General features: G+C 41.8%; 1 protein-coding gene across 14 annotated transcripts in view; it reads right to left on the bottom strand.

Moving 5' to 3' along the window:
- Nucleotides 1-314: 314 nt before the first annotated feature.
- Nucleotides 315-11,151, bottom strand: part of EVI5 (ecotropic viral integration site 5) — a 155,701-nt gene continuing 144,864 nt past the window's right edge. For all 14 annotated transcript variants that reach the window (XM_073357054.1, XM_073357050.1, XM_073357053.1 and 11 more), the window contains one exon: nucleotides 315-1,590. In XM_073357054.1, the coding sequence (XP_073213155.1) occupies nucleotides 1,279-1,590 (312 nt within the window). In that variant the 3' untranslated portion in view covers nucleotides 315-1,278. The remainder of the gene's footprint in view (nucleotides 1,591-11,151) is intronic.

Below are 11,151 nucleotides of genomic sequence, written 5' to 3'. Positions count from 1 at the left end.
ACGCATTCACTCCATGTCATTGCTCCGTATTAAATCATGTGCATCTTCATTAGATGCACGAAGATTAGCTTTTTGGTTCTTAGATATTCTTATAATGAAATTCCTCAGAATAACTCAATATAGATATCTTTGAACAATCCTTCATTTGAACGGTAGTTAATTTAAAACCAGATAAAAATACTTTATCTGAACTACTCTGGATCCGCACTGTGCAGTCACCTATAGAATCTCTAGGTTACAGACGTTAGTTATTACTAAGCAATACATGCTACAACAAGTGTTAAATCATGAAAAATTTATTATAGTTTTATATATATATATATGAAGTTAAAAGTTCAGTCATTAGTGTTTGTGAAAAAGCATTTTAGTTAGACATGAACCTGCTAGTGTCAGTAGCTAAACAGAGATTAAATGTAAGATGAGTGTTTTGCCTCAATTTTGTAACTCACTATCAATATGCTTATACAGAATTCATCTTCCTGTTAGAATGCCAAGAATAGTCATTTTGCAACATTTACATTCCTCATATTAAATGTGTAATATACATATTCAGCTTGCTGCAGAGAGATATAAACATGTACAAAATAAACATTGTAGTTAACATACTTTGACCAGGTTTTTTTTTTTTTTTTTTATTAGCAACAAATCAAAAGCAGATGCACAAAAATTAAAAGTCAGAATGATTTTAAAAACCTTTTGGACATTTGTGACCATTAATTTGTATTTAAAAACAGAAGAAATAAAGGCTTGTGTTTGGAGCCTTTTATGGGTCTCCAATAATAGTTATTTTTAATTAAAACCAAACAGTCAAACAACAAAAAATAATCAGACACCATGATCAGCTAGTCTGCTAACGTCCATCTTGATCACAAATGGATAACAATGTAAAAAGAACACATTTGTTCATGGAGTATAAAATATTGCACAAGAGCAGTTTCTTTGAAGAAAAGATTTCCCAAGTTTATGAACTGCAAAATTGTTATGCATTTAAAGAAATTATGTATTTGCATTTTCTAAAACAAGGAATATTCAGTAATACTGTTAGAAGTGTCATCCATCAACTTCTTCCCAACCTACTCTCTAGTATGTCAGTGATGACAATTTGGCAAAGGTAGAAGGCAAACAGTAAAGTGTGTATACATATATACATATATTATATATAAAATATGTCAGACAAGCCACAATAGCTATCTAATCCAAGAGCTGGGCATTTTTAGTCATTTGACAACCTAACCCTTAAAAGAATGCTGAAGTCTTAGATGCTAGTCACAGTGATGATCACACAGTAGTAGAGTAGGATTCCAGTCTTTGCTGGTTCTTTCGCTTTGGAATAATCTTGTCCGTATCCCCAGTATCTAGGACACCGTCTTCAGTATCACTGTCACTGCTATCTATCACAGGTGGGTCCAAAGTCATCTGTCCAGTCCTTCTGTGTAAATGAAAATGGACCCCACCCTCCTGTATGGAGTTACTTATAAAATCTTCATCAGAAGAATGAAATGACTCATCTCCTATCAAATGGTTGACAATGTGAATCCCATCAAAAGTGGGTTGGTCTGAGAAGCCTTTCTGGCCTTTTAGGCATCTGATCTGTTAAAAACAAGAGTTAACATTTAATCACAGATGAAGAGTCCAGCAATAGGAATAAAAACAACATGTTTGAGAAATAAAGTATCCTTGACATTCAGTGATTTCTAAATGCAAGCAGGACCAAGATTGCCAAGAGTTACTAAAGTCTGAATGTCCAAGAAGAGAAACTTCAGAAAGGGGTCGAGTGGATACTCTGCACTTTTTGAAATCAGGCTCTTTAGGGTGTTTCAGGTTTGGTACCAAAAAGCACTAATCGTACTCCTGAAAATTTTAAACTGTATGTACAAGTTCCTCTGGTTACTGAGGCTAAATCTTGTGTCTTTGGACATCCCCACTGAGAAAATACTACAGCTGTGGGATTTCAGGTAGCCCTATTTATTACTTGACAGTCACTACTTTTCTGTATTTCCTTTTGTGTATTATCTCAGGAAGGGTTTTTTGTGCTTGTCATCTAATTTGAAAAAAAAAACAAGGAGAAAAGCTTCTGTTGGGGGGGGGGCGATTGCCAAATGTTTTGTGGAAGAGCAAGTAAACAGCATTCAAGAGCAATAAAATTGGTTCTCTCCACCTTGAAAGATAAAGAGCATCATTTTCCCCCCACCCACTCAACCTCCAATGAACCACAGCATGAAGGTTTTAACCTGCATTCTTACTCTGAAACTTACCTTTCCTGTCAGTAGAAAAGACTACTCTCAATTTTAAAGAGAAATGTCTTACAAAACAAAACTGGTTGGGACACAGGTAAAGTGTACTTAGTATTTGCATTTAAAGTACACTGAACTTTAGTGATAAGCTAGCTACTATGACCACAGGTTTAAGCTACTCTGAAGGAAGAAAAAAAACTGATGAGCAAGTCACATCATAACTTAGTGAAACTAATCTTAGCTGTTGGAAGATGTCTGAGATTAGTTCTTGGAATTTCACCTGAACAAGCAAACTCATGCAGGGTTCAGTCATACATTTTGCTAAGACTGTGATAGTAATACAGTTACATGCTTTTAAGTAGAAGCATCTGCAGGCACCTGTGTCTGCGTGACACTGCCAACTGGGGCTGAGCAAGCCAGTTGGTGGAAAATACAGAAGTGGCCAAAACCTTGCTCCATCCCAAACCCTGAACTTGAGTCTGGATAAGCAGCCTCTCCTTAGGATCTTTCTATCCTCCAATACTAGCCAATTCTGCATAGCGTAGGAAGCAGTCACTTTAAAAAACCTGGAAGATAGATTTTATCCTGCAAAGTTTAGCTTTACATCTTGGGGCTGCCAATCTGGATTCACTTCTTTGAGCAATGAAAACTGTTTTGGAAGCTTGAAGTCCCAAAGCCTATTTGAACTTGTTAAAAATGTGAATATTGCTATTTAACCCTAAATGACCTGAAGTGAAATGTCAGTGCACTAACCTACTGCAAAACCTGGACTTTTCCACAATAGAATAAAAAACAGCAAGTTTTAATGTAAAACAGAAAACATTCCAATACAATTTGTTGCTTTTTAACTGAAGGAAGTAAAAAATAATCTGAATTGTACTATCATCGAATTTTATTCTTTTCTAGAAATGAGTGACTGTTAGAGAACTGAAATCCTTAAAACAGCTACCGTTCAAGAGATAATTTTAAGGATATCGCTGTCCAAAATTCAAGGCAGTGCATAACATCAGCGCAAAAAGAGTGCTTAGATACTTACTACTCAGTAGGCTTACGAGCTATAGGTCTGTAGATGCTCGTTACCAAAGCATACATTGCACAGATCCTCTAGTCCTTCCCTTCGCCCAGTGATTTGCTATGGACTGAAGGCTTACTCGGTATGTGTAAAATTTAAAATTCAGCATGACATGCCTGTGCTCTGAGGGGATCAGATGCCACAGTAGCTGGTACTAATTTAAGAAACTAAATGGATAGTACCTTTTAATTTGAGGATCTACAGAACCATACAGCTCTTTACAAAATGTAGTGAACCGAGGTGCAGCACATCTGACAGGTAAGCCATATTCTCTAGTTTATAATTTGGGAAAATGAAACAGATAGAAATTAAGTGATTTGTTAAGGTCATGAAGTCCAGGCAAGAGCCAGGAATTAAACCTAGGTTTTCCAGTCCCATCTGTGACCATAAGATCATTTCCTCTGGGAGGAAAGAGGGTTAGCCCTTCAAGGACAGCCCAGATTGAGTAGGAGCTGGAGTTGCATCCCTGGGGCACAGCACAGCCATTGCCAGGCAGTGGAGCCCTTCTTTGTGAGGGAGGTCACCATTGGTTAAATCCCAGTCCTCCTTTCAAGTGCTGTGATTGGCTTTTCTGCCCACAAAGACGTTCATTTTTCATTCCTCTCCTCTGCTCCATTTCTAGAAGACTGGGTGGTTGCTTCATGCAGTGGTTCTGTGGGGGCTCTGGCCTGATCAGGCTTGGGAATATAAGAGGTCCGGTAGACCCACAAACATTAGGAGGGAGGCCTTTAATAGTTTATGGTGACAGTAGCTTTACCCACACTTTCACTGCTGCCTAGACAGGCTGCCTTTAGGAGATCAAAGTTGTAGCCACATGACCAAAAAAAAGACTGTCTCCACCTTTGCTCCCTATGTGCCATTCACAAAGCTAGATGCATCAAGAACAGAACCTCAGTAGTTGACAGTATTTACTTACATAAGCCTTCTCATGTAAGAAGCCATGAATTAGAAACTTTTTGAAAACAGAATGCATGCTTAGAGTTTATGATTATAAACATTGTCAAAGGCTAATGGAACTTACATTTATTAATTCAGAGCAGTTTGAGAGAAGACAGGCATGTAATATTAACCATCATGTCACTGGACTTTGGCAATACACTCTTACCTGAAGCTGACTGCCTCATCAAGCCATGCATGAAGGGAAGAGACAGCAAAGAGATTTTCAGGTTTTAGTACAATTCAGTTTTTCCATATTAAAGGTAGCAAAATGAAGGGTGCGGACATAAGCGCTCACACATCATATTTTTAAGATACCCCCTTTATATCTGTTTGAAGCTATTAAGGAAACATTTCTAAACAACATTAGAATGTCAGCCTACAGTAAATTTTAAAGGAAAAGATGCAATGAAAAAGTGCTAGATTAATATTCTGATACTGGTAAGACTGTGATAGAGATTATGGCACAGAAGGGAGGCAGTCATTTCTGTTTCTTTTGAAGACTTTAGAAACCACAGTTCTAAAGCAGTCAAGAACTGTACTTCATGTTAGACATAAAAATGCTTGTCTAGCAGAGTCAAGCCACTCAGTAGTGATTACTAATACCGTTCTATAGTCTGGAAATTGGATCAAAGCATGGGCACTCTTTGGATTCAAGGTAGGAAAACAGATTATTCGTATTAAATCCATATGGGGGAAAAAATCAATACTGGATTATGTAAATCTTATTACAACAGGAACAGTCTGAAGAAATCAAAGCCCTTTTTTGTTCTGGACCTGAGTAAGATTTCCTGATTATAAAACAGACATGAGTCAAAAGAAAACTAAACTGTTACTGAAACTATATGAGAACCACTACATCTAACTAGAGCAGAGAACGTCATTAACATTGTAAGTGAATATTGTAAGAGAATCCAACAGAAAGCTACCATCTTAGCAGCCTCATGAGGCAGATTTAGGAGTTAAAAAAACAAACCAGATTCCATTCCATTTTTTCAGTGGAAAAAAAAACCAGGCAGTTAAGTAACAATGCAAGAGCTGTCAAGTTAAATGCTATTTAAGTTAAGCATCAGTAAAAGCAACTTAATCTGAACACATAAAATTTTAAAGTTTCCTTAACTCTAATGCTGTTTAGTGGTTTAGGGGGGACGACAAAGGGGTCAGTCTGTCTGTGTGATGCTTTTGCCGGGAACAAAACGCAAAAGGAACGCAGCCTTACAACTCCTGTAAAGTTAGTAAGTAATCTAGCTAGAACATGCATTAGATTTTCTTTTGTTTAACGGCTGGTAAAATAAGCCGTGTCTTTTTGTAACTTAAGGTTTTGCCTAGAGGGATTCTCTATGTTTTGAATCTGATTACCCTGTAAGGTATTTACCATCCTGATTTTACAAAGGTGATTCTTTTACCTTTTCTTTAATTATAATTCTTCTTTTAAGATTGATTTTTCATTGTTCTTAAGAGCCAAGGATTTGGTCTGTGTTTACCTATACCAATTGGTGAGGATTCTTATCAAGCCTTCCCCAGGAAAGTGGGTGGAGGGCTTGGGGGGATATTTTGGGGGAAGACGTCTCCAAGTGGGCTCTTTCCCGGTTCTTTGTTTTAAACGCTTGGTGGCAGCAGCATACGGTTCAAGGACAAGGCAAAGTTTGTACCTTAGGGAAGTTTTTAACCTAAACTGGTAAGAATGAACTCGGGGGTCTTTTCATGCAGGTCCCCACATCTGTACCCTAGAGTTCAGAGTGGGGAAGAAATCTTGACATGGTGGCAGAGCGGTGGGATCATTCTGAACCAGAAGCACAGCAGGATTTTAAAAGGTTTTGTAAAAAGTGATTGCAGCTGTAGATTGTGTCTCTCTGCCTGGGGGACAGAGCAGCAGGCATAACAAAAGGATTTTTCTGTAGGCTGAGAACAGCTATCAGGTTACAGCACAGGAAAATTTTACAGGCCAGGTTTTTTTGTTTTTGTTTTCTTTAACTCTTGGCTGTAAAGTTGTTAAAAACAGAGAGGTTAGGATGACAGAATGCAATGTTCAACAGACGCTGGAATTAGCCAGATTTGAGGCTGAGGAAAGACAAAAGGAACATGAAAGATGGGTAGAACTCAGACAGATGGAAATGGAGGCCAAAGAAATGGAAGTAAAAGAAAAAGAAAAGAAATGGAAGCAAAAGAAAAAGAAATGGAAGCTGCCCATAGGAGAGCTATGGAGGCCAAAGAAAAAGAAATCGAGGCAAAGAAAAAAGAGAAAGCATGCACTGGAGATGGAGAAGGCAAAGGCTCAGCAGAATATACCGAATAACCCTAACAATCCTTCCCCAACAATCCACAAATGGGAGTGACTATGTCCACTGTATGATGAATCCAGTGATATTGCTGAATATTTTCCTCACCTGTGAGAGACTGTGCACACTCCATCAAATTCCTGAAGCTCACAAGATGACCACATTGGTCTCAAAATTGACTGGAAGAGCTCTGGACATATTCAATGAGATGCCTATTGGGGAGGCTTCTGACAATGGTAAATTTAAGGATTTGCTTTTAAAACAATTTCAAGTTACACCTGAAACTTGCAGAGTAAAATTTAGAGCCCTTAAGAGAGGGCCTGGACTAAGTAATGTGGCTTATGTAAACCAGATGAAGGTGCTGTTAGATAAATGGGTCAGAAGAAGGCGTGTAACTAGCTTTGAAGGAGTGTGTGATTTGATGACTCACGAACAATTCCTGAATATGACCAATGATGATATAAAACAGTGTTTATGGGATAAGAAAATGACTCAGCAGAAACTCTTGCTTCTTATGGTGATCAATGTGAGCAGTCCCAGACCGCCAGAGAGGCAGGGCAAATTGGAACAAAATGGGTGGAAGGAGGAGAGAAGAACAACTGTGGTCGCAGTTGGCGCAGATACCAAAAGGAACAACCTCAGACCACATCCTACTACTGGGGGCAGCCCAAGGCCCCAACTACACCCCATGGAACACTCCAAACACCTTATCGTCCCACCACACCGTTCTCCAGCAACCCACCTCATCCCAGTAACCAGTCAGCTGGGCGACGTTTTAAATGTAACAAGCCGGGGCATGTAAAAGGCCAACTGCCCCAAGAACCCCAACAGATTACAGTTCATTGCACTGGAATCACACCAGAGGTCCTCAGGCCCAGATACCTCCCAGATACCCTCGGAGAGGAGGGAAACTGAGTGTGGGCAGAAAGAAGGTCACCGCATGGAGGGACACCGAAGCGCAAGTGTCGGCTATCCATACTTCCTTAGTGGACCCCAGATTAATCGACCCAGAGGTCCAAGTGATGATTCAACACTTCAAGTCAAACTTTTTTGACTTGCCTACAGCCAAGTTGCCTGTCCAGTACAAGGGCTGGTCAGGAACGTGGACTTTTGCAGTCTAAGATGATTATCCCATCCCCATACTGTTAGGGGAAGACTTGGCCAATCATGTGAAGCTAGCCAAGAGGGTGGGAATGGTAACCGGCAGGCAGGCTAAGCAAGCTGTCACACCTAGCTCTGTTCTGGAAACCTCTACCAGGACCCCGTCAGAGGTACTGGAACTGGACCCCATGCCAACGTCTGCAACAGCAGTAGTGGATCCAGTCCTAGAGAACCAGACAGAGCCAGTCCCAGAACCAGAACTGGCAGAACAACCAGCACCAGAAGCATTGCCAGCACTGAATTCAGTACTTGCAACCCCAACACCAGAGGGTCCCACTGAACCTGCACCAGCAGCAGCAGATAACCCTACACAAGAGGCTCAGCCAGAGCCTGAACCCCAACATAGTGCACCAGCGGACAGCGGTACACAGTCAATGGAAACAGCCCCATCACCTGCATCGCTTCCAGAGGGTCCACAATCCAATGAGGAATTGATGTCTCCAGCATCAAGGGAACAGTTCCAGACCGAACAGGAAGCAGATGAAAGCCTCCAGTGAGCTTGGACAGCGGCATGGAGCAAACCACCGCTTCTCAGCTCTTCTAATCGATCCAGGTTTGTTGTAGAAAGAGGACTTTTATACAAGGAAACCCTTTCTGGTGGACACCAGGAAGACTGGCATCCTCAGAGACAGTTGGTAGTTCCAACTAAGTACCGGGTAAAGCTATTAAGCTTAGCCCACGATCATCGTAGTGGCCATGCCAGGGTGAACAGAACCAAAGACCATTTGGAAAAGTCTTTCCACTGGGAGGGAATGAGCAAGGATGTTTCTACCTATGTCCAGTCTTGTGAGGTGTGCCAAAGAGTGGGAAAACCCCAAGACCAGGTCAAAGCCCCTCTCCAGCCACTCCCCATCATTGAGGTTCCATTTCAGCGAGTAGCTGTGAATATTCTGAGTCCTTCTCCGAAAAAGGCACCCAGAGGAAAGCAGTACATACTGACTTTGCCACCCGATGGCCGGAAGCAGTAGCTCTAAGCACCACCAGGCACTAACAGACATTTTTGCCAGAGTAGGTTGGCCCTCCAACATCCTTACAGATGCAGGAACTAATTTCCTGGCAGGAACTACGGAAAGCCTTTGGGAAGCTCATGGGGTGAACCACTTGGTTGCCACCCCTTACCACCATCAAAAAAATGGCATGGTGGAGAAGTTTAATGGAACTCTGGGGGCCATGATACCTAAATTCGTAAATGAGCACTCCAATGATTGGGGCCTAGTATTGCAGCAGTTGCTCTTTGCCTACAGAGCTGTACCACATCCCAGTTTAGGGTTTTCACCATTTGAACTTGTATATGGCTGCAAGGTTAAGGGGCCATTATAGTTGGTGAAGCAGCAATGGGAGGGGTTTACACCTTTTCCAGGAACTAACATTCTACAAACACTAAAAAACTAACCAACCTACAAAACAGCCTCCGAACCTCTTTAGCCCTTGCTAAAGAAAACCTAAAAGGATGCTCAAAAAGAGCAAAAAGTCTGGTATGATAAACACGCCAGAGAGCGTTCCTTCAAAGTTGGGGACCAGGTCATGGTCTTAAAGGCGCTCCAGGCCCATAAAGTAGAAGCGCTGTGGGAAGGGCCATTCATGGTCCAAGAGTGCCTGGGAGCTGTTAATTATCTCATAGCATCCCCCACTTCCAACCAAAAGCCTAAGTTGTACCATATTAATTCTCTAAAGCCCTTTTATTCCAGAGAATTAAAGGTTTGTCAGTTTACAGCCCAGGGAGAAGATGACACTGAGTAGCCTGAAGGTGTCTATTACAAAGGGAAAAGTGACAGTGGCGTGGAAGAGGTGAACCTCTCTATGACCCTTGGGCGTATGCAGTGACAGTAGATCAAGGAGCTGTGCACTAGCTACATGCAGACTTTCTCAGCCACCCCAGGACTGACTGAACGGGCATACCACTCCATTGACACAGGTAATGCTCACCCAATTAGAGCCCAGCCTTACTGGGTGTCTCCTCAAGCTAAAACTGCTACAGAATGGGAGATCCAGGATATGCTACAGACGGGTGTAATCAGCCCCTCCCGCAGTGCATGGGCATCTCCAGTGGTTCTAGTTCCCAAACCAAATGGGGAGAGAAGTTTTTGCGTGGACTACTATAAGCGAAATGCTGTAACTCACCTAGACAACTATCCAATGCCACGCACAGATGAACTATTGGAGAAACTGGGACGGGCCCAGTTCATCTCTACCTTGGACTTAACCAAGGGGTACTGGCAGGTACCGCTAGATGAATCCGCCAAGGAAAGGTCAGCCTTCATCACACATGTCGGGCTGTATGAATTTGATGTGCTCCCTTTTGGGCCGCAGAATGCACCCGCCGCCTTCTAAAAACTTGTAGATGGTCTCCTAGTGGGATTGGGAGAACATGCAGTTGCCTACCTTGACAATGTGGCCATATTTTCGGATTCCTGGGCAGAACACCTGGAACATCTACAAAAACTCTTCAAGCGCATGAGGGAGGCAGGAGTAACTGTTAAGGCTAAGAAGTGTCAAATAAGCCTAAACAGAGTGACTTACCTTAGACACCAGGTGGGTCAAGGAACTATCAACCCATTACAGGCGAAAGTGGATGCTATCCAAAAGTGGCCTGTCCCAAAGTCAAAGAAACAGGTCCAATCCTTCTTAGGCTTGGCTGGATATTACAGGCGATTTGTACCACAATACAGCCAAATCGCCGCCCCACTGACAGACCGACTCAAAAAGAAACAGCCAAATGCAGTTCAGTGCACTGAAGAGTGTCAGAAGCCCTTTAACCAGCTTAAAGCGACACTCATGTCTGACCCTGTGCTAAGGGTCCCAGACTTTAACAAACCGTTCCTAGTAACCACAGATGCATCCGAACGTGATGTGGGAGCAGTCTTAATGCAGGAAGGACTGAATCAGGAGTTCCATCCTGTCGTGTTTCTCAGCAAGAAGCTGTCTGAGAGGGAAAGCCACTGGTCAATCAGTGAAAAGGAATTTTACGCCATTGTCTACGCTCTGGAAAAGCTACGCCCATACGTTTGGGGGTGGCGTTTCCACCTGCAAACCGACCATGCTGCGCTACAGTGGCTTCATACCTCCAAGGGAAATAACAAAAAACTTATTCGGTGGAGTTTAGCTCTCCAAGATTTTGATTTCAACATACACCACATTTCAGGAGCTTCTAACAAAGTGGCTGATGCACTCTCCAGTGAAAGTTTCCCAGAATCAACTGATCCAAATCGTCCTTAAGATGTAGGAAATGGGGTTCAATTCAATTCCCTATGCATTCCATGGCAAATTTAGTTTCCATGTATGTCAAGAAAACTAGGTTTGCCTTCTGTCACTGATCTTAGGGAGATAACTTTCAAATAAGATTGTCTGTTGCTCTTTGAGGTTCGAAAAGGCAGAAGCATATTAGTAATTAACATAATTGATAATTATAGTAAAATGATTGCTTGAAAGTTAACAGGCCATCACTTTAATAGGACATCTTTCATTTTTA

Source organism: Lepidochelys kempii, chromosome 8 (assembly GCF_965140265.1).
Source record: "Lepidochelys kempii isolate rLepKem1 chromosome 8, rLepKem1.hap2, whole genome shotgun sequence".
NCBI lineage: Eukaryota > Metazoa > Chordata > Testudines > Cheloniidae > Lepidochelys > Lepidochelys kempii.
This window is presented reverse-complemented; position numbering and strand designations above follow the sequence as displayed.